Source organism: Vanellus vanellus (genome assembly GCF_965231255.1).
Source record: "Vanellus vanellus genome assembly, chromosome: 3".
NCBI lineage: Eukaryota > Metazoa > Chordata > Aves > Charadriiformes > Charadriidae > Vanellus > Vanellus vanellus.
Genome location: NC_138907.1, coordinates 54529763 through 54552947, shown reverse-complemented (window position 1 = coordinate 54552947; position 23185 = coordinate 54529763). Strand labels below are relative to the sequence as shown.

Below are 23185 nucleotides of genomic sequence, written 5' to 3'. Positions count from 1 at the left end.
ATGGGAAAACTAACCAAAATACGAGAAAAAGCAGAAACCCGTTCCCTCCCCTATTTTGTACATACATTTTGAAGCCTAGCCTTTAATCTCAAGAATCTGCATTAAAACATGAGTGGGCGGCTGCCATGACAACACAATTTTTCCAATTTATTGCTGATGTTTCTAGGGTGGATTACCAGCTGTAATAACAAGGGATTGAGGATCCAATAGTTCAGGAGTTAACTGGAATAAATATTCTTCTCTCCTAAAGAGTCTGCCTGCAGTAACAAGAAGCAAGATCTAGATGCAGATATCCTTAAAAGAAAATAAAATGTATTCTTCTCCAGCCCATGCAAAGTTTCAGAAGGATTTTAAAGTGACAGCAGTCTCTCTCTCTTACTGTATATTTAAGCACACAGAGCGCATCATAAACTAATGCTCCTGTTCAGTTTTCTCCAAAACATTGATGCAGAGGGGACTGTGCCCTTTGCCAACACACAGCGAAAGAGGATAAACTCTCTAGCACTTGCACAAAATTCATACGGAAAAAGTATCAGTTATGTAAAGAGGTTCTTAAAAGATTTGGAGTAATCCCTGCAAGCTCCATTCCACACCTTGAATGACAAGTGAACAGCTTTGCTAAATACAGTATGTTTCTTCTTACTGGTCCAATTTATCAAAACAGATCACAGAGAAATCAAGGAGACCTGAGAAGATTTTGTGATTATACAGAAAGCATCTCAAACTGGTTTCAGAATGAGAAAGGTATGAGCAGGACAAATGGTTTTCAGCTCTACTTGATACGTGCTATGAAAGCTCCTGAAAAAAAGTATGGCAATGGCCACTGGATCATTGTGGCTCTCTGGCAATTCTCTGCAGTTGGAAAAACAGATTTGCTACTGCTGTGCCGGTGGGTTTTTTTTCCTGGCTCTCTGCCTTTGGAAAAACAGACTTCAGCAAAAAAATATTTGCATTCAGAGAAATGTCCTATCTCATTTCCTTGTACCAGTCCGTTTCTGTGACCCAGCACGGGAGCATCTGTTGATGTACTGTCCTTAGGTTTCGGGTAATACCCAGCATTTTTTAATGCAATTGAAATATCGTCTGATCTTAAAAAAGCATACACTGGATTGAAATCCCTGAAAACTTTTCTGGGCGGTTACAGCCTAGAAAAAATGTCTTGGGAGTTTCACTGACAGGTCTCTGAAATAATTTGTTCAATATGCAGCTGCAACCAAAAAACATCCAATAAAATGTTGAGTATCATCAGAAAGGACAAGGCAAAAAGCCATTGTTTTACTACAGTAAAAAACATCAATGCAAGAAGTATCACACACAACACCAGTCACTACACCTCCATAAAGATATAGTAGAGTCAGAATAACGCAGAGAGGTGAACAACAGAGGTACTTAGGGGAATACAGTAGCTGTCTGATGGGTAGTGATTAAAAATGGATCACCAATATGCTTGTGCTCCATCACCTTCACTGGCTATGCACATGGCTCACCCAGTCATGGTCTTCCAGCTCAAGACACAGGAGTGGAAACAGATGGTATTGTACATCCTACTGCATCAAGGTGTTCTGAGATTTCATTAGTACTAATGAAATCACAACACCCTGCAGTTATTAGTACTACTATTAGGAGCTATTAGTACATTAGTACTAGGGCTACTACCAATAATGATGGAAGGAGAGTGGTCTTTTGGGATGAAAGACAAGAAGATACCAGAGAAAGAGGTACTGGACTTTTAAGGGACGAGAGAAATGCCAATTGCTGTGCTGCTTCTGCAGCATAAGCCTGACTTTTGTCACACAGATTTCCCTCCACAACAATGTCAGAACCTCCTCTTAGGTATTTGAGGATAACTATAAACCTTCAAGAAGAATAGGCTTTATTCAGTGCTTTGAAAAAGACCCAGTGAGGTCTTAAAAGTTTATATAGGAGTCTTCAATTAAAACAAACGAAATGCTGGATCCTCAGAAAAGAGCAACATGAGATACTGATATACTCCTACAACAAAATGACAGCATTGAAAAGGCAACCCCACAAAAATATTTTATTTATTGTACTGCAAAAGTGCTTATCAATTCTTTTTTCCACAGTAAGACAACCTGGTTTACATTGCATTAGTGACAGAATACTTTTGTTCGTTCATTATCCAAATTATTTATTATTTTAAGTACTGATCCACTGCAAATTTCCTGACTTATCACAAGACAACCACACTTCTGGGAACAAGCTGAAATACAGCCAGAAGCAACATTTTTTTTTTTTTTTTTTTTTGTCAAAGTTAAATATACACTGCATTGACACCCTAATTTAACACTTCATTCTTTGTGCCATGCTTTTGTTTACACATCATTCTTTTGGAGAAATAACCCAGGAGTGATATACACCTGAATCATTCATGTAACAAACAAATCAGCCTTAGCGAGCAATGGCTTTAAGTCAGATGGGTCCACTTGAGAACTTTCATTTAACTTCGGGCATTAACTTCGCTCTTGCTTTCCTGTAACAAAATATTCCCACCCACAATTTCCACCTCTTCCTCCTAAACACACCTCAAAGAAAAGAGCCTCAGTTAAAGCTTAGTTAATTGTACTGTCCTCGTACAGTACATTTTTTTTGTACAGTACAATCTCTCTTTCACCAATAATCAACATTCAGAATTCTCAAATATGCAGACCACTTAAAACTTCAAGAGTCCTTAAAAAGGTCCTAACCACTACAAGATTACGTAAGCAGCTCTCAAACTGTTCAGTAATGCCGAGTGACTAGTGGGGAGACTATTTCTTCTCTTGATAGAGCATATAGTTTTTGAAAACATATCCTTACTTTGAAGAGCCACTTCACAGCAGTCTGGTATAGAACGCTCAAGCTCCTGCTTCAATCACACCCTTGTCCATCAGACCGAGTTGCAGCTCTTTGACTAAAGCAAAAGGCTCTATAGATCCTCCTGTTCCAACCACTGACTGTTTAATTCTCCTTTCTCATCCCCGCACAGATCACATCTCAGTCCAAATTAATATTTCAGCAATGTAGCTGACCACCTCTACACAGCACAGATTTTCTGCATGCTTCATGTCTTATGTGATGAGATGTGTAACAAATAAAGCCCTTTCTAGACTATAATTAAAAGCATAGATTAGGGTAGCACTAATATCATAATACTCATCTTTTGATTCTTATAGTTAATAATTCCTAATGTGGAAGCAGATTTTAATATAGAAAATATCCAAGAAAAACAAATCTGGCATAATTAAGTGGGAATTAATTTAAGAATAAGCCCTTGCCCGAAGTCAGGCAGGTACCCGAAAGAGCACAGAGAAGGCTAGGAAAAACTTCTTTTCCTCACAGGCTTTTCCTACCAGTAAAGAGAACACTGGAGTTACAGGCACCCTGAAGGGATAATAACAAGTAGAAAGCAGATTGCAGTTGGCTATGCTAACACTTTTGATAAAGTGGCAATAGCTAAGTAAAACAGAAGGGAGTACTTGCAACTTTTAGCATTTGATTACTTTAACAAACCAAATCTGAAACATGAAATACATAGACGGCAACCCCCAAAAGTTTGAAGAGTATCTGAAATATTAATGACCCATCCATAGACATAAAATTACCAATCAAACATTCACAGGTCCTTGGCCAATTCATTCTGAGCTCAAACGAAGCTAAGTTAAGCATCTCTGTGATCCAAGACGCATGCATTATTTAGCATTAGCTAGACATTTGTTCATTTATGCAGACAGATGCCAACAGGATTTATGCGAGAGGGTACCCATTTCTGCTTAATTTGAAATGTCCTGGTCTCTCTCTGAACGCTAAGCCACAGTGATTTATATCATTTAGGCAGTCTTTGTATTTTAGCAAAAGCACATTTTCAAAAAGCTAGAGTCAGGAACTCTTCCAGCAGAAAAGCGAGATACGAAGCTCTCAGCGCATCTCCAGAGAACAAGGTGTCAGCGTCTGCATCGCCTCCTCTCGCGCACAAGCATGATTCTAGGTATTTCCACATGCATAAAACCAGCCCACTCATTTTTCACGGTGCTTTTGTAGCTTTTCTTTTTCAGCAGGATAAGATATCCACATACATAAGGGCAGTCTTTTGGGATTTTGCAGGGTGGAGTCGGGTAGGGGTTTTGATGGCAGTGGTTTTGGTGGCTGCTTTTTTTTTTTTTTTTTTGCATGGTCTATGCAGCTGATCAAAATTTGCATCACACTTTAAAATCCTAAATGAATATTCATAAGGAAGACTAGGAAAGAACAGAACGAAAGGGAAAACCCGAGCTGGTAAGGACAAGCCACAATGAGAAACTGGAATTATGGAAAAAACACTGGCAATAAAGTCTGAAAAGGCAGCTGCCTTCACTTTGTTTTCCCTATAAGCCATTCCCTGTGGCAGAACCTTAGCAGATGAGTTTTCTACATGTCAAGAGTGTTAATGTAGCCTCAGCCGTAAGTACACTTCATACAGATGACTTTTTAACTCAGGTACTTCTAAACTTCCTCTCAGCGTCCCAAAGCATTTATGAATTTTCCAGCATTCTGGGGACTGCCATCACAGCCATTCTCAAAGACAAAGACATTTTGAGAATAATTAAAATAGGAAATTCGCGCTCCCTTACTTAAGCTTCCTCTTGCCCTGCCCCCTGCAAGACACAGAGCACAATTCAACACCCAGACAGGATGTGCTCCCTGCTTGACTGTGCGCAGCGTTTAGTATGTGATAAGATTATGAACTACTGCAGATGATGGAAGTTTGGCTGAACAACACAAAAATCAGTCCAAAATTTATAAATATTTGCTACGTCCTGAAAAATGTCTCTTAATCTGGAAAATATAAGCTAAATCTGTAGCCCCGATTCAGGCGACTAACATTGCTGTAGGTAATGTTTGTTTTTAAAGCATAGGAGAATGATTGATATTTAAAACAAAAACACGTTTAAAAACCAAACTGCAAACCATTTATTTCCTCCTGTCCAAACAGACCTCCATGGCACACAAACAATGTAAGCTAACCCAAACTGTCACATAATACTGTACTTATTTATCTAGCACTGCTGAAGCCAAGCACTGAGTGGGGGAGATAGAAGGAAAGAGCAATAAAATTAGTGCCATAAAGCTAAAACAAACAAGTCATCATTTCATGTATCTGAGGGGAAAAAAAGTAGGTTAATAAGGAGAATGATTATTGAATAACGAGAAGCAAAAAGCAATGCTAACACAAGAAGGATTGAGGACCCAGAAAAATAAAGGGCAGGAGATGAGACTATCATAGGCACACGTCTTACAGAGCTGAGCCGCTGTTTCACCACTTACATTTTGAAGTACCGCCAAGGACAAGATCCAGTAAGCAAGCTGGAAATAAGAGCTAAGGGATCACAGAGAAGTAGAGATAAAGCGAGGTACTGAACTGCTCAAATTGCACGAGGACAACTTCAAAGCAACACTCGGATGTGAAACTAAAGGGAAGAGAAGAGCGGAGGCACCCAGGGAAGCCTCATGTGGTTCAAGGCCAGCTGATGTGGTGCTGCAGAAGCTCAACATGAGAGCATCAAAAAGCAGTTGATTAAAAGTAAATCTTACAAACAACATGAAATGCTTAGAAGGTTTAACATTTGTAAAACTGTGGGCAAAGAAACACTTAAAGAAGGACCAGGACAGCCAGTGATGAGAGGTTGGAATAACGGGAGTATCCTTGAGAGTGAGGGAAATCAAGCCTGAAGTATTTATCTGATACAGTTGCACCTCAAATCTCCACTGAAAATTTTCAGCTTAACACAGGATACATATTCTAAAAGGAGCACCAAGGTTTTGGGGTTTGTTTCGGTTTTTCTCTTCACTGTTCACTTTCTACCTGAAAAGACACAACTTTTCAGCTTGATGTAGTTTATTAGTAAGCTGCAGCTTCAGCGAGGAAGGAACAGTTCCTGCTAAGAAACAGCAGTGAAGCACTGCCATGGAGAATCAAACCAATGGACAGCTGTGGTCCAGCTCCCTTCCTCAGCAACACTTCAATAGGAAGTGAAACGGCACGTACTAATAATTCATGTATGGTATGGCACACTATCATCACATAATATATGGGAATCTCTTGGTCCCTACCAAAATAACAGTTAGAAAATAATCATCCAGTCATCATCTGAGAAATAGCCACAATTGAATACTGCGCTCTTGCTTGCGTAGGTGTACAAAAAACCCAAAGTGATGCACAGGGTCGTTTCAGCTTTGTGTTGCTGCAGACCATTAATCCAGCTTGCATTAAATACCAGACTGGGACATCTCTATCCAATACTCACAGTGATGTTGCAACAATATTGCCTTTTTGAAAAATGAAAGAAAAATCTCTAAAACCTTCTGGACGCACATATTACAGTCTTAACTTCAACACATAACAAAATATGTTATTCTTTAAACATAAGGGCAAGGACTAAACAACCAGAAGTGTTCTCTCCTTCACACTGCTGCAGTTCACTAGTGATCCAAATTAGCCATCCAGCATCATTGCTCCTATGTTTTTCTACTTCAGAATGATGTATAAAAGCTACCGTTTTTATAAATCGATTTCAGATCTTCAAATGAGAGGCACTAGCAGTATTAGTATTTGTTATTATCGTACATGTACTAGAATCTAGCATGAGACACAAACAAGCCCTTAGAAAATGACCTGTAGAGATCTATCACCTCCCACTGACCTCCTTCAAAACACATTTGGATCCGTTCCAGCCTTTTATTGCTCTTTGGCACTAGTAATCCACCATTTGATCATTATAAAACATTCACAGCAGATGTGCCTACAAACAGAGCATGATGATTTAAGTGGATAAGAACAGGAAGAGATGAACTCTCAAGAAACAAAGATCCTGAGTTTATGCTAATAACTTTACTTTAAAAGACTAAATTAAGGAGAAACATATGCAGATTTCCTTAAGCTCTTCTGTTTTGGATTTAAGTCTCAAAAGTGTTGCTCATGTCAGGCTACTTTTTCTGTAGTTCCTCACAGTATTCTAAGTGAGTAGTTCTGTATTACTAAGCGTTTTCCCAAATTCAATTTTTGCCCTCACTAAACACCACAGCAGAAAAGATGTCAGTGTTGTGCTGGTGGAGGGGAACATAGTTGTTATGCAATTACTTATATAAAGCTGCATTTTTTCCCTCTTTCCTTGTTCACACTATACAGAAGAACAAACACGATAAGATGGAACGAGTTTTACTAGAATGAATTTGTCCAATGGCAAATACATCCAAACTCGATTACTGATCTGAGTTTGTGAGACAGAATCTACATTCTGCATGAATGAAGATATGTTGTAGATGCAACAGAATTTTTTATTGTCAAAAAATACTTAGGAATCAATACCCTAGTATGTACAAAACTGGAACAGAACTAGCAAAACCAGAGAGCTGGAATAGCGCGCTATAGTTACAACAATACAAGGCATAGGTAAGTTTTAGTTCTCAAAACCAATTTTGAGTCATCTTTGCAGCATAATTCCGCATGGGGTGGAGGGCTGCTATTACTGATCAATTTAGTAACATTTAGAAAGCCACTTGCATAATTTTACTGAATTTGCATTCAACATTGATTTCACAATTCTTGTTCACTTCTTACTTTTGTACGCCTTCCTTAACTTTACAGAAGTACTACCTGGTAGGAATCCAAAAACATCAGTAAACATAAAAAAAATGTGTTTGGACTGAACACATGCATCAGAAATCCCTTAGATGAAATTTCATAGAGAGTATCTCCTTTGTGCTTTACTTGGCAGGTGGGGAAGCAAAAGTGGTGGAGACCTAGAGCATTTTTCTAGAAATTAATCACTAGGAAGTGTTCATCGTTTCTCCGGTACTCAAATTTTCTTCATTCTATTATTCACAGTAGCATATTCATCTATAAAACTTAAGCAACTTACTTTGCAGTGGTCATACTGTTGCTGTAAGGTTGGAACGTCCCCTCCAACGGGCATTTGCTTTTTTAGTTCTTCATCTTTTGCATTCAGCCATTTGATTAACTCTTCCAGGGATGTCAGCAATCTGTTCCATTTCTCTGCACTGGCCTCCAAGTGAGCCCTGTGAAACAACATTAAAGCAGCTTTAAAAACCTGAATAGCAAAACCAGCGTGGGAACGCAATAAATAAATAAAATTGCTCAATCATTAAGACAGGCAAGTTTCAAGTGTTTAACTGCAAAGCAACTTTGTGTTAAAAAAAACTCTACTTCAAAACATTTGGCACAACAAACCAGAATAAGCAGGGGAAAAATGGGGAAACACAAATATGTACCTGATGCTTTAACTTATCCAAAACCTTGAACACTGCACATCTAAGCAACATAAAGAAATGCTGTTTGTTGTGACCCCTCCACTGCAGTGCACAAAGTACAAGCACCATTTTGTGAGCTAAAGCACAGCAAAACAGAACTCTTTCATGCCACAACCTTGACTCTCCAGCAGTGAAAGCAACAAGTTCTCCCAGCAGTGATCAACAGCAAATTGCCTGTGCTGCCGAAAATACCAGTGACACGGATTATTTAATACATCATCTTTAGTTGATGTTGAGTTAACAGAGAATTAACACAGTGAATCTGCCCCTCAGTTTAATTGACAAAACCCCCCAGATTCCACAATACCCTTTTCTCTTATTTTCAGAAAAACCTTGACTTGATAGCTTCTCCCTGCAGTGCCTACACAGCTGCAGGGAAATCTTCAACAGGGACCAGCTACCCTTCTTTTACTGCAGTCATTCTGTGTGAGACCAGCATGTTCTTAGCTTATATCAGTAAACAACAATTTCTAAGCAAAAACCGAAAAAGCAGTCAGTATGAGTGTATGAGGGGTGGAAGATACAAAGAAAAAAAAAATCACATTTCTGAAAATGATAAACTAAGCACCTTTAGGATGAGGAACCTATTTTCTTTCACTCCATTCAGGAAAATGCTTAGGTAACTACTTGGGGAAAAAAAAAGTTTAAGTACTTGCTAGAAGCGACATTTTACTGCCGATAGAGTTGTGCATCGTGGTTTCTATCATCTCTTATTGCTCTCACTGATACCATTCTCTCAACACTGAATTCAAGCCAGCTGCTCTTATCCCAGGCCTAAGCAGCTGAGCCAGCATCCTGCCCTGCAGTGAATCACAAGCGAGCTATTGCACTTGCAGTTATGTGCATGTCGGGGAAGAGCATCCTGCCGGCCTTGGTTTGTAGACCAGCAGCTCCTGAGTGAAACGTACTGTCTCAGTTCCCCCGGTCTCTGTCCAATTCTTTAATACTCACTAACCAGAACGACTTTCAAGGCAACCAACTTCTTCCTGTACAGATGGTATTAACTCCACAGCAAGTTAGTACGCAAGGTAGTAACACAGCTTCACAGCTGGAGCATTCACCATAGTCGGCCCCCAGCCACGCACAGGGGCACAGGTCCAACAGCACAGGGTGGTCCACGTACAATGTGGACCTTCTCCTTTTCACAACTAGCTTGACATCTCATCAAAAATGCCCTCAGAAATGCCAAGCTGCAAAGCATTGCATATATGTTACCCTCAGCTGGTCGGTACTCAGAACCAGCACTCCTTTCTCGAAGCGAAAACAGAGTTATACTCCCTATTAATCGGGCAGAGGAGAGACATTACCCTCTCATCTAAGCCAAGGCAGCCCACATTTGAATTTTCAGTTTTGCAGTTAGAGTCACCGACTGTTACAAAAATAAAGCATCTTCATGAATTCCTAGAAGCAAACACAACTAAAATCATAGAATTGCTGAGGTTGGAAGGGACATTTAAGATCATCAAGTCCAACCATTAACCTACCCTGACAAAAACCACTTCTAAACCATGTCCCCAAGTACCACATCTACCCATTTTTTAAACACCTAGCTTTCTGTACATTTGATAATGAAATCTCTATTCATCACGATTTATTACTGTATCTAGCACATTTAAGCAGCTCTCACCTCTAAAAACTGGCACTCTCTGAGGCTTCAAGATTCTGCTCTAATTATCTAGCAAAATTCCTCTATACAAAATGAATTGGACTTTTGTAAGGGTGGGAGAAAAACTCCTGCAACTAGTTAAAGGACAATTTAAGAGTGACTCACTGTTAATTTAACATACAATGCAATAATAAGTGAAAAAACTAATTTGATATTAATGCAAATGATGTGGGATATTATACTAGATTAAATGCATTATAATTTACCACTAAAGAGTACCCATGTGCATGCCAGATTAATGACAGTAGCAAAATATCACTAGCACATGGTTTCAAAATCCAACGCAAGCTAAACTTGTAGAAGTAGAGCAGTAAGGGGTGGGGAGGAAATGGACTGCACTAACAGGGACTTTAAAATTCTTCTCTGAACACAAAGTGAGCTAACCTCTCTCTTGAAAGGTCAGAAAGACGTTAAAGGGGAAAAAAAATACACAGGGGAAAACATATCGCATTAGCCTGGATTTTTCCTGAATGTTACCCTTCTAATCTTATCAGAAGCAATACTGAAAATAAAAGCGAGATGCAGGAGCAGCTAAAGAGTAGACACAAGCATTCAGTTCTCCTGGGGAGTGGAGATTCATGCATTCAGTAAACCCCATTCAGAGCAAATGCTGCACAGGAGCAAGGGAACCATGATAAGCTCCAATCTGCTTTTCCGTGTAAAGTTTTAGTATCACTGTTTACATTTTTCATACAGACATTATTAAAGAGAGTCAATAAACTACGTTGAAGTTCTGAAAAGTTTCTTGGGCCTCTTTGCTTTCAAAGACAGGATTTCTGGCCTTTGTTTAGGAATTAGTACTTCTACTGGTATGTAACCTGCAAACAAAGCTTCAGGTGTTTGTGCTCCAGTGACATATGAATTGGCAACCTCCCAGGACTCGCCAGGTCAAGTGGTGGCTTAAGAACCTGCTCTGATAAAAATACAGGTCAGTAATAGACGGCTGCTTGGTTTTGAATACTGGTTGGAGCAACAATATTCCCCAGCATCAACCACCTTGTAATTCAGAAGCACTCCTAAGGGAATCCTGGATGAGCCTGAAAAACAGATGCTCCCACCCAGCTGACCAGTCTGAGAGCACCCTCCTCCACCCAGGCTGAATAAAATCATCCAGAAGAACAGGAACTCTGACACAACTCCCCTTCTGTTGACCCTGAGAGGCTCTCTTCACAGCTGGAGACCTCAGCTTTTGCTTCTGCTTTGGAAGTAACACTTTTCCTGCTGAGCAACAGGGAACACATGGAATAAGAGAGATTGGTGGGTGGTCTAAATATAGAGAATCCTTCTCTGTTTCTTCCATACTTGTACCTCTACGCTCCTCCAAACACTGACACCCTCACACCTCCTGCCCCAGAAGAAAAGAATCTCTCCTAGACATTTGGCTTTAAAAGGCAGACCTGCACAAATCTGCAGCTTTGTTTTCTTCCTGGGAATAAGATAGTAAAGAGAGAAAAGAAAGAAGTGTGAATAAGCCTATGAGTAATTTCAAGGAGAGGTATAGTCTTCTCAGGTGGTGTCGTAGCTACTACAAGGACAGGTTTAAGTGGTTTCCATGTATTTAAAATATTCATAAGAGTGCTGCTTTTTCTCTTTGGAAATCCCTTTAGTTACAGTAGCAGGGAAGTAAAGTCAATGCAGTGACTAGCATCATCAGCTCTGACAAATGAAGTGATGAAGAAACAGTCATACTGTCCCTAAGGGAGAGCAGGAACTAAAAATCAACCTAATCAGAATGTACACATAGCTGAAAATTTTCTAAAAAACTTAGAGAAACCTTAATTTAGAAGCACTATCCCAAGCTAAAACCCATAACAAAACAATCAGATTTTTCAATCATCAGTCGCAGCATCTAACACAGTTATCTGCTGTTCTCGCAAGATTCATCCATACAGTTTTGCTTTCCAATTCATCCTTGAAATAAGGTACACCAAGAAAACAAAAGTTGAAGACAAACAGCTACATCAACACACTGACTTCATGGGAGTTCTATGCTTTGTTATTTCCCTATGAAGGCTTTCTTCACTCTTGAGCAGGTTAGAAAAGTGAACTGCAATCTAAGAACAGGGCAAAATCCATGAACTCAGAAATGCTGTGCTGCTTTCAGTGGCGAGTGAGATTTGAGATTTACTTCTCTCGTATTTGCTCCAGTATTCTCTTCCCTGCCTACCTTCTACTTGTAGCTCAGTGCCATGTGGCTCTGCAGCATTGAAGGTACCAGCAGTGACACAAACCCTGCAAACATTAATGCTGCTGTCTTCCTCTCACATCGACTTATTTGTGAGTAGAGCTCATAATAGCCCGAGTTCAATAGCTCCTGCATTAAACTACTCGTGCGGTGGGGCCAGTCTCTGCAAGCCCCCACACCAAACTGCTCGGTTCCTCTGGTTCAAGCTCTGCCTGTGGGCTTTCACGGGGCTGATTTACCTGTTCCACTTAACTGTTTAGCAGGTTGGTGACGGGATAAGTGGAGACAAAAAGTAAATATCACTTTTTCCCCTCTGTCTCACTCTTTCAAACCCTTCTGCCTGAATTCCAAACTCAACTCATTTTTCTTTTCGTTTTGGCCTTTGGAAAATTCATATGAATGCTTCACATTGTCCTGTTCTATTAAAAGAACAGTTTCCTTTATTGAACAAGCAAGAAATTGCAATTAAAAGCTCTAGAAATTCTTTTCTATGTAATTCATTTTAATGTGGAATTTTATTCACATTAATGAATATGGTAATACCTACTTCCAAAATGAGATTGCGAAGATTTTAACAATGACTACACCTCAACAGGCAGTGAGCGTGGTACTGGTAAGGGTCCAAAAACTGGAAAATGCATTCCTTGATTAATATGTATTTTAAAGCATTTCTTAATCTAATAAGCAGCAATTAAAAAAAAAAAAAAAAAAAAAAAACAAACTTTACTACCAATATGGATCAATACATTTAAGATGCAAGTCCTACAAAATTTTCTCATTTCAGTGGTAAAAACCAAAACCAACAAAACCCTGATTTCTCCTCAGGGTAGTAATTGTAGATTCACAGAATTACTCCATTGACATTGCTATCAATTTATAATAAGGAAAAATTCAACATACTTTCTGCAAAATTTAGTACAGATTGGCAAGTTACAACTGCGCAGCTCTGGAGAGAGAAGAACAGGTAGTGAAGCCTGCATGGTGAGCAAGTGCACCAAGTTTTTATATTTGTGGTCAGGGGTCCTTTATGGAAGAAAATGGAGATTTCACTAGAGTGCCGTGGTCGCATCTCTCAAGCCTTTTAGAAGAGAGCAACTGTGCCCCATTCACGAACTTGATATTTTTGTTACTTACCTGATGTTAGACGACTTCGCCTTCAGGTCGTTCCAGCGCTGGTTCATGTCATCAAGCCGGTGCTGGAGCAGGGCAGCTTCCTCAGAGTTTCCCAAGGCTTTCACCATCTTCTGTCTGTTTCCATCAATGCTTTTAAAGATGTCATTGTGGGCATCAATCTCAGCTTGGATGTCCTGAAATATCAGCAAGAAAGTCCAAACATCTTAGTTCTCTAAATAAAGGAGGGGAGAGCTTACTCTCATTAGCACTCTGAAGCACTAGGACCGAGCACATAGTCTGACTTTCTTGCGTGACTCTGAAAAGAGACGCAGAGGGGAAAACCTGCAACCCTATTAGCATCACTATAAAAGGTCTAGATTTCTTAAGTGTGAGAAAAGGAGTTTGAAAGTGGTCCTTGACTGTGAAACAGGACGTAGAACTATAAACACTCAGTTCTCTGCATGTTTTTGCAGCACTGAGGGTAACTGATTGTCTACTCTTCTCCCACGCATTTCACACAGTGCAGCATTTTCAAATGTACTAGAAATCATTTCCTGCTCAGAAATTGCACAGAGTCAGCCTTAGCCACATTGTCTCTTTCCTCTTCGAAATAAAACATTGCAGAAACCTTACACAGCCCAGTGAAATTCAAGCACTATGTAGTGCTTTAGGTCATACGCAATGAAAGCTTTTAACTAAAACCTACATCCTTGAACTGCAGCTAAATGACTACAGTTACCGCAAGCCCATTTTTACAATTAAACTACTGTACACCATGGCCTGCAATATATGGAGAGGTAGACATAAAACAGCAGGTTGCATTATAACCTGAATTTCATAGTAAACACCGAAAAGAAAAATAAGTGCTTGTGATTTCATCTTACTCATTTCTCCTCCTATTAAGAAATCAAACATATTTTATTCTCTGATCTACCATCTGCCTAAAGAAACATATTACAGATGTTGTCTTCATCTAAAGTATTATTTTTAAAAGACATTACAAGAGCAAACAACACTTCCTGCATCGCCACCAATGCTTTCTAGCATGCACACATCTGCATACGCTCTCGTAGAGCAATGTCAATGTGTGGAGAGCCAGGAAGTCTACTGGCTGTCTCAACAGGATTCATCAGCAAAGATTGTGACAGGAACTTGCTGCACATGTAAACAAACTTCTTTTGCAAAGGAAGAAATTGAATAACTGAAATCCCTTCAAGGTTTTTATGCTTCCAGACAGTTCCTCAGTAATCTCCATTTGTTGCCAGGAGTGGGAAAGGAGGGGCCTCTTGTACCTCCCCATCCTCAAGGGGTAGTCCTGCATCTTAGAATGGCTGCTTGCACATCTACGGTTGATGCTTGGAAACAGTGGACAAGCAGCTATGAATCTGAGACAGCACGAAAGCTTTCTTCAGCTAGAGAAGAAAGCAAAAAGAAGTAAGCATGCAGCTGGAGAAGTGGGGGGAGGAGAGACAGAGCGGGGAAAGGGGTGGGGGGCAAGAGAGAGGGAGGGAAGCATCAGTGAGGCTCTGGCTCTGTAGTTGAGCTACTATTTGACTTTAGACAACTATCAACTCTTTGCCCTGGGTTTCACTACTTCAAAACAGATAAAAAGACACTTTTGTGGTCTTTAAAACCATCCTGATAAAAATTACCATTCTGAAAATAGATACAAGCAAGGGCACTCAAAACGAAAAACAGAAATGGAAGAGTCTGATGATCAACCAATCCAAATAAAACAGCATAGTCATCAGTTGAACAAATGAGATGCTTATCTGAAAACATTTGCAGCTCCTGTCCTTATGCCGCCAACATGCAAGTAGACCCAGTGAAAACCAGCTTAGATCCAAACACCAGGAGATACAACCACATACAGCAGTTACAATTTTAATTGCACACTAATCTGTGCTACAAAAGTCTGGCCATGTCAAATCCATTTCTATGCCTCCTTAAGGTTACAAAAGAAAAATTGTTGAAAACAAACTGATCTCGGATCACAATATTCATTCCGAAACTAATGAGAAGAGTCATAAAACATTCTAGCTTTGATTACATTTGAAAGGACCCTTAAGCATGCACATTTAAAGACGTTTCATTCAAAACGGGTTTGATTCTTGCATTTGCCAGCCATATTGCATTGATTGAGGCACAGTAAATCTGCTGTTCGCATTCCTGAGTCCCATCTGTGATGGCCGTGTTGTGACAGCTCAGTTCAAAGAATCAACTTTGCTAATTAACTTCTCTTTCTCTCTTCTGATTTCCATTTTCCAGGAAAAAAAGCACAGACAGCTGATGGATAAACCGACGGGAGTGATATTAATGAATGTCAGTGCATCACAGATCTCAAAAAAAAAAAAAAAAAAAAAAAAAAAAAGAGGGAGAGAAATCCAAATACGTGTCCCACATCAACATGCACATGGAAGAAGTGCAGCAGGAAGGTGGGATGGCTGCTAATGGCAACAGACACGTTAAGTTAGTTATCCCCCAATAATGATGTAAAAGATCTTGAAGATTTTTAGATTTTTATGCAAGTATTGCCCTCTATTGAAAGACTAACAAGGATGATGGGCACCCACCTTGTCCCAAGATTGCTACCAATTACAGCAATCTGCTTTACTCACCACGTTACTGTAATCTTTCAATTCTTATGAGATTTGCAAATATGTTGTGGTTGTCCTCCCTCAGAATTTCTTATTTGAAAGTGGGAAGAACTCTATCCATTCTCTACACATCCCAATGTATGTTCATCCTGATCTACAATTTCCCTTTCTCCTGCCTTTTTCTTGGTCGTTGATTCTCCGAATTCTTCTCCATTGTCCTCTATGTGGTAAAAGGGGATAAAAAAGTTGATTATCCCTGCTCAGCCCCCAACCAGTATTAAGTCTAATAAGAGTTAATCCAATTTCGATTTTTCGGTACCTTAGAAGCAACTATAAACATTTCCCTATTATCACAATGAAGCTCCCTATCCAGATTCACAGGGTCAACACACTGGAGGATGCAGGAGAAGAGGGGGAAAAGAAAAAATTATGTCCCTTTTGCAACATAAAGAGGTGGACACAGCTGTGAAACACCATCGTTCCTAGCCCAGTGCAATGGGGATGTGGGCCAGAGTGCTCTCCCAGTGCATTCAAAACAAAGCAAAGTAAAAAAAGATGAAAAAATAAACAAGAAAAAAGAAACCTAAAGAAATACACCGCAATCAGAGAAAGACTTCTTACCAGCAGAAATTCCTACTTCTTAAACTGTAGTTACACAGCTTTATCAACTTAATTACTGGAGGTATTACTATGGAGGTGCCATATTTTGCTAATTTTGCAAATATTTATATGCACATATCTGTTAGACTGGATTGATAATTAATTGGTATGAGGTCAACAGATCTGTTTACATGCCCAAGTGCTTGTAGGATTAAGGTCCTAAATTTAAAGAAAGGTATTGAACAACAGAACGACATCCTATATATAAATCAAGGTGCAAGTTTCAAAGTTTTGAAAGATAGAAAGGAGAATAAATAACTAGGCTGACATTTATATATCTACTTCACTCTAGCCAGGCTATTAGAAGATTGCTACTTTCCTTAAATTCCTTTTAAGAATTAAGATCAAACTGCTGCCTGTCTTTTCCACTTTGGTCTGGTGATTTCAAAATCCCCTTATCTCCGTTCTGAACCTTAGACTTTGCTTCTCTCCCTCTTTACCCTTCTCATGGCAGATGATTTACCTGTAGGAGTCAAGCCTTTATTTTATGTTCGGATCTGATTTTAAAGCTTTTCTCCATAATAAGAAGCCTACTTCTTGCTTTAATTTCAATCAAATAAAATACTAAATTATCACATAATGACAATTGAAGAGTACGTGTCTTTAAAGAATGTATAAATATGGTATGTGACACTCAATAACGGTATAGATAGCAATTCTGAAAAGGACCCAAAGACATAGCTGACTCCAGTTGGAGCAGCTACTAGAGGCAGACTAGAGTGCCTTGCCCAGGGCAAAAGAAAATATATGACAAAGATTTGAACAGAATCAAATTTAATGACTCCAACTTCAAAGTCAACCTCTATCAAACTTTTTTTCTTTTTTTCCTCCTTACAGACTGCAAGGATATTTTAAACAGTTGCAACAGTAAACAAAATTGTCCTTTTCAAACTATTAATCCTTTACAAAGAAAAACAAAAATCCTTTAAAAAGACCCCCGAAAAAATCCAACCAAAACCCAAATCAACAGCACTCCCACGATGATGGGCATTCTAGTGCCTTTTTTCTGAATGAGTCCAGAGGGCCTCTAACACACTGTGCAACCCCCTAAGGTGGCAGCATATTCGCTTCCACTCATGTTTTTTCAGATTTTGTTTGTTTGTACCGTCTTCATTGGTACACTGCCATTAAGACAGGCAAAATATTTTCATCTATAAAGGACCCAAACCCTTCTGTTGAAGGTAGAAACATGAGAGGTGGAAATAAACTCCATGTTTCCATGCCAAAATTAAAGTGGAAGAAACAGCGCATTTTATAACATGCAAAATGTTACTCCATTCCATTCTCTCCATTAAGAACTCTAGAATACTTGAGTTTTATGATACAAAGATCTAAACCAGGGAAGTTATTTTCTTCTGTAAGGTAAATAAACAGAAGTTCCTATAACGTTATAGGTTCTATTATCAAAATCTCTTAATCAAGTTTTTACTATATATAAAACTCAACTTAGTTTCTTATGAAAAAGGTCAATAGCATTCTATACCAAATCATAACTTCATCGGATTTTTTAAAACAGCTACATACAGGGTTTACCAACATTTTACTCCAATGTTTTTTAAATCCACTATACACAGCAAAATTCTGTATTCCACCCTGATTTTTAACTATTTTAATTTTTATTAGGAAACAGAATTCCACTGAATTTCTATAAAGATCAGACCACAAAGCACGGATGGCAAGTTATGGCTCACAAACTACGTGTGGCTTGTAAGAAACGGACACGCAGGTCCAATGCTGATGCTGTGCCACAAGACTGGCAGCATTTTGTGTTGGCACACAGACTGCTGCGTAATTTCAATCCCCAGGTATAAGCCGCAGAACAGGCAAACCACTGTGGCTTTTGAACCACATAAAGATCTTAAGAGGAGTTAGTAGGACTGAGGGTTGACTCCTCATGAATGAAAAATAGCTTGAAGAATTGCATTTTCCCCAACAAAGGTTACCCCCAGGCTATTTTGCCAGGACAGCTTTGTACTTCTTCCACCCAATACAAATCACGCCTGTGACTGGAACAGGACGGCAGACTTGGTGCGGGTACAGGGAATAGCAAGTCCCGCAAAAATGACTGCCCGTTGCCTTCAACGAAAATGTTCAAGTCAGCAAAGATACAGTTACAGAAATGCTGCACTTGCTTTTTTAGAGGTCAAGAATAAAGGTGATGACTGCACACCGAAGTATCGTAGAAAACTCTTCCAGCTGGAATGGCTGGAACAAAAATGTCAGCGCCAACCTAAGGACATAACTGTACAGCCACAGGCATGAGTCAGAACATCTTTCTTTGAGGTCTCACAGCAGGTAGCAAAGGAATGGATTTTTAATTATTTTTTTTTTTTTAAATAGCAAATTGTTTAGTCTCTATTGAACCAGATACATTTTACCTGCTTCTGCCAACTGCCTCTGGGAACACTGCTGGGTCAGATGTTCCCTTTCGCCTCTGCTTCACTTGGAGCTTTTCACTTTTTTATGACTCTTACGGAGGGAGTAAGAATTAGGGCACGATACAGGCATAAGAAAGTGGCCATTGTAAAAGGAAAATGGGATTTTTATTGCTCTCTTCCTTACAAATGCCGGGGGTAGCAGGGAGAGAGAGATGCTGCTGTAAAAAGACACGGTTAAAAAAAAAGAAAAGTCTCTGAAGAATCCAGGTACTCATCTCATCCAGGGAGTCTCTCCCCTGGTGTCAGAGGACAGTCATATCTTTAGAAAGGATCATCCCATCTGCTGTTTCAGAGCCCTGCAGTGGCAGTTGCTGTTAAGCAATCAGTTTATAATGAATTCACATTCAGAAGAGCAGTACACATGCAAAACCCTTGGGCAAAATTGCCATTATAATAAATCCACCAGTGGCAGAAGTGTGTATAAAGACTGACATTAAACCTCTCTAAAATGTCATACACAGACCACGCTGGGTATCACTACAGCCACTGGGACTATAGTATAAGATCAAAGCAATCCACAAAAGCAATTGGCTTTAGATATGACAGAAATTTAATTACTACTTAAGCTCTCGGATATTTCATCAAGAAAGAAACTTTTTTGAGGAAAAACAACTTCGGGATATTTTTCACATCTAAATTTCAAACACTTGTACTACCAAAAGCCTTGCACCGACGCTTCAAGATTCCAAAAAGCTATCTTGGCTTGCACTTAAACTTAATGGATAGTACCTTAACAGGTGACATATGGTGTGGGTAAGGATTCGTTTCATCACAAGAATGATGATGCACTTAGGAAGGCTGAGAATGCCAACCTGCCTTCGACAACCTCTGTGGCTCCATCGCATGGCGTTGACTCAACATCTGAGGGGCAGGCATCATAAATCTGTTACTACTAATTCCAGCAGTCACATAATTGCGACTGAACAAAGCCAAAGCAGCCCTGCCCACTCCAGTGTAATGCGACTCTGCTTTTGCATAGGAAGGGAGTGCCGTGCAAACTTCTGCAAATGCCATCTGGCTTCTGCATTACGACCACATTAACAGCACTCGTAATTCTCTCCTTGCAACATATATTCATGAATCCAGCAAGCTGAAAGTAGCTTGCAAGCCAGGATCACTGTCAGAACGCTGTTTCTCCTGGCAGCAAACTTCTCACTTAGGAAGAACAGGATGGGTGTGTGGGGATTCATGAGGAGGAGAGATGAAGCAGGGGAAGGAGGAAGGGAACTTGCTTTAAAAAAAAAAAAAAAAAAGGAAAAGAAAACTTGCTAAGTAAGCACAGATTAGAATTTGTGGTCCAAGTTCACCAACTAAAATGTTAACTTTCTTCTCCAGCACCAAAGCATCCTCCCATGTCGTGTTACAAATTTCAGCACAGGAGACAACAAAATGCCGCAGCAAGCTTCAAGCTAAAAAATAGAGCAGAGCTGTGAGGCCTAAGAGTTTGTTTTTGTTGAGAATTGCTACAATCAATTCCTTTAAGATGAAATAAGACACTGGAATATTCAAAATCACAGGGGAGAGCCTGGAGTCTGCAAATGACAGGGCTTGTATGGTTCAAAAAAACATTAGAAACATTGATTTCGAAACTTCTGTTTTAACTACGTCATGAAGCATCTCAAAGAGTCTAGCACATGTCCTAATCTTTGCAGGCATCAGCAGCGATTACAAGAGTGAAGCCCTGTTGAGCGACCGGAGGCAAGAGAGGCGCAAAGTGATCTGCACAGTGAAGAAATAATGTCACAAACCCTTTTGCTGTTACTATTACTACTTTTGGAAGAATCATGCTGGTGGGATACTGAACAGGATCTGTCTCATTAGGTACAAAGTTTGCTACTGTAGGAAAGTAAAAATACAAGAGTTTAAAATGACCAACAAATCCAAACCAGTTTACAACAGTCTTCTGAGGACTCAGGCTTATTATGATTTTGAAATTAACCAACCAAACAAAACAAAAAAGTAGCTTAATTTTATTTTCTGAGACTTTTAGGTTCTTTTAGTAATACTCATTTTACTACTGTTCTGGTGACTAGTGCTAATTTGTATTAAAAAAAAAAAAAAAAAAAACCAACACAAACACACTGAAGTTTAGAGATTTAGGATAGAAAACCACAGAATCAGGCTTTACAATTTGCTCTCCTGCCTCGTGACCACAGTATTTATGGTTTTTATCTTAATGTGTAAATAAACTACTATATATTATTTTTACAGATTCTGGTCTTGCAGGGCACAAGAAGTTTGGAGAAATGTTATTTAAAAAAACCCAAAGAAAATATAGTATACAAAGCCACGCTAACAATGGTTACAAACATATGATCCAGGTTTCATTGGAAGTACTGACAAATTAGATGAAAACAACCTGGGTTTGGACAGTGACATGTCTCTCACTAATAGGCGCAATCACTGCAAAGCCAAGCCTCTCAGCATTACTGTTACCAAATGTCCTGGTAAGAGAAAGAGTAACCAGCTAGAATAAAAGAACACGCGAAACGATGGAAAAAGTGGTGCATTCATTGGAAGTACTTATAAAAGCCATCATGAGATCTACCAATTTGACTAAGATAACATTCAACTAAATTTAACAGCAAACTGCAGAGCAATTCCTTTATGTCAATAGTGAAGTAAGGTCACAGGCATTCTGGAAAGTCCCCTTATGCCCTTGACTTAGCAAAGCCCAAACCTTTCTGTCATTTCCTTTGGGGGAAAAAAAAAGAAAAAAAAAAAAAAAAACCAAGAAAAAAAAGATGACCACAATCAGAGCACATGCTGTAAAACTAATCTTGTAGGACCTGAAATGCGGATGGGAAGAAGCAGTAGGCTTCCATATTTGAGAGGCCACAGGGTTCACATGAGGACCTTAACAACAACACAGAAAACCTCCTAAGTTTAACACCAACCTGCCCTTTGTATTGTGTATTTGTCAAAGGCATAACCTTTGTAAGTACACGAAACGGTGCTTATCATACCTTTTCAAATTTTGTCAGCAGCTCACGTAAGCTGAAGCTCAGGCCAATCATCATTGAGCGTCCGAAGCCCACATTTTCCTGGTACGTCCTCCAAGCCAGGTCTATAGCCTTCAAAAAGGTTCCTTCTCTTTTTGCACCTATGCTCTCTCAAAACTCCCCGGCGGCTCCTGCGCGGGCCCCTCTGCTGGGCTGCGCTCCCCCAGGGGCAGTTCCCGCCGCACCATTGCCGCAGCCTCCCCGTCCCCGCTCTTTCCCACGGTCTGGGCACCGGCGGGTCAGCCGCTGGCACCGGGCGACGCTCCTTGCAGGGTTAACCTGGCCCCATGGCGCTGCGGGGATGTCCTCCTCTCCACGCCTGGCCAGGACTGCCTCCAGCTCACCTCGGCAATGGCCTGCGGGCTCCAAGTGCTTCTTGCAGGCCTCACGCTCAATGTTTGGTCTCAGTTACCCTGAGAGAGTATCCTCCGCTGCTGTGTGGTAGATGCAGAGAGTGGGGAGGAGGAGCAAGTCCTTCCATGTTGCTCCATTCAAGGGAAAAAAATACAAAGGGGAAAAAAAAAAAAAAAAAAGAAGAAAAAAAAATTCCCCAGAGAAACTTCTGTTTATAGAAAGCACCAAAAGTCAGCTTTTCAGAGAAGTCAAAATGGGACGAGGCACACTTCAGCCTCAGAAACACGGGCGGCGCGACCGGACAGGAGGCCACCGCTCCTCTCCCTGCCTTCCTCGCAGCTGGCCGCCAGCGGGCTGGTGTTGCTATGGCAGTAACCAAGCCACCTCCAGCCCTCTTCCCTCCACCCACTTTGCTTTGCCCAGGGGATGCTGCACCGCCGAACAGCCAAGGCCCATGAAAAGAAATCTAAAAAGTCATTTCCTTTCTATAGGCAAAAAAACCCCAACCAATCTCCAGCAAAGGATCCTGCCACAACCTCTGAAGCCTTTGCTGGGGATCTCTTCCTTTGGTCCTGTCTGCTCTGACAGCCGTGCGGTAATCTATCGCCGGCATTTGTTTATTATTGTAATCAGCATCCTCCCTTCCAGCAGCCCTGGTGCTGCTCTGACGCCAAGCACACTCCCCCTTCCTGGAGACCTCCCCGCTGGAAAACCACTGCCACCCCTAAGGCAGCAGAAACCCTGGACCCTCACTCGCCCTTTTTTCCCCGAAAGGAAAGGCAGCTATGTAGTCACTGAACAGGTTTCGGGGCTGTAAAAGCAAGCGGTGCTCCGCTGGTGCTGGCGAGGGCAGACGGGGTGCGGGC

At 40.3% G+C, this 23185-nt stretch overlaps 1 protein-coding gene across 1 annotated transcript in view; it reads right to left on the bottom strand.

Annotated features, from left to right (window-relative positions):
* Positions 1 to 23185, bottom strand: part of LOC309669917 (utrophin-like) — a 245502-nt gene that overhangs the window by 113262 nt on the left and 109055 nt on the right. The window contains exons 15-16 of the mRNA XM_082480714.1: positions 13290 to 13462; positions 7896 to 8052 (exon numbers count right to left, since the gene is read on the bottom strand). Of these exons, the coding sequence (XP_082336840.1) occupies positions 7896 to 8052; positions 13290 to 13462 (330 nt within the window). The remainder of the gene's footprint in view (positions 1 to 7895; positions 8053 to 13289; positions 13463 to 23185) is intronic.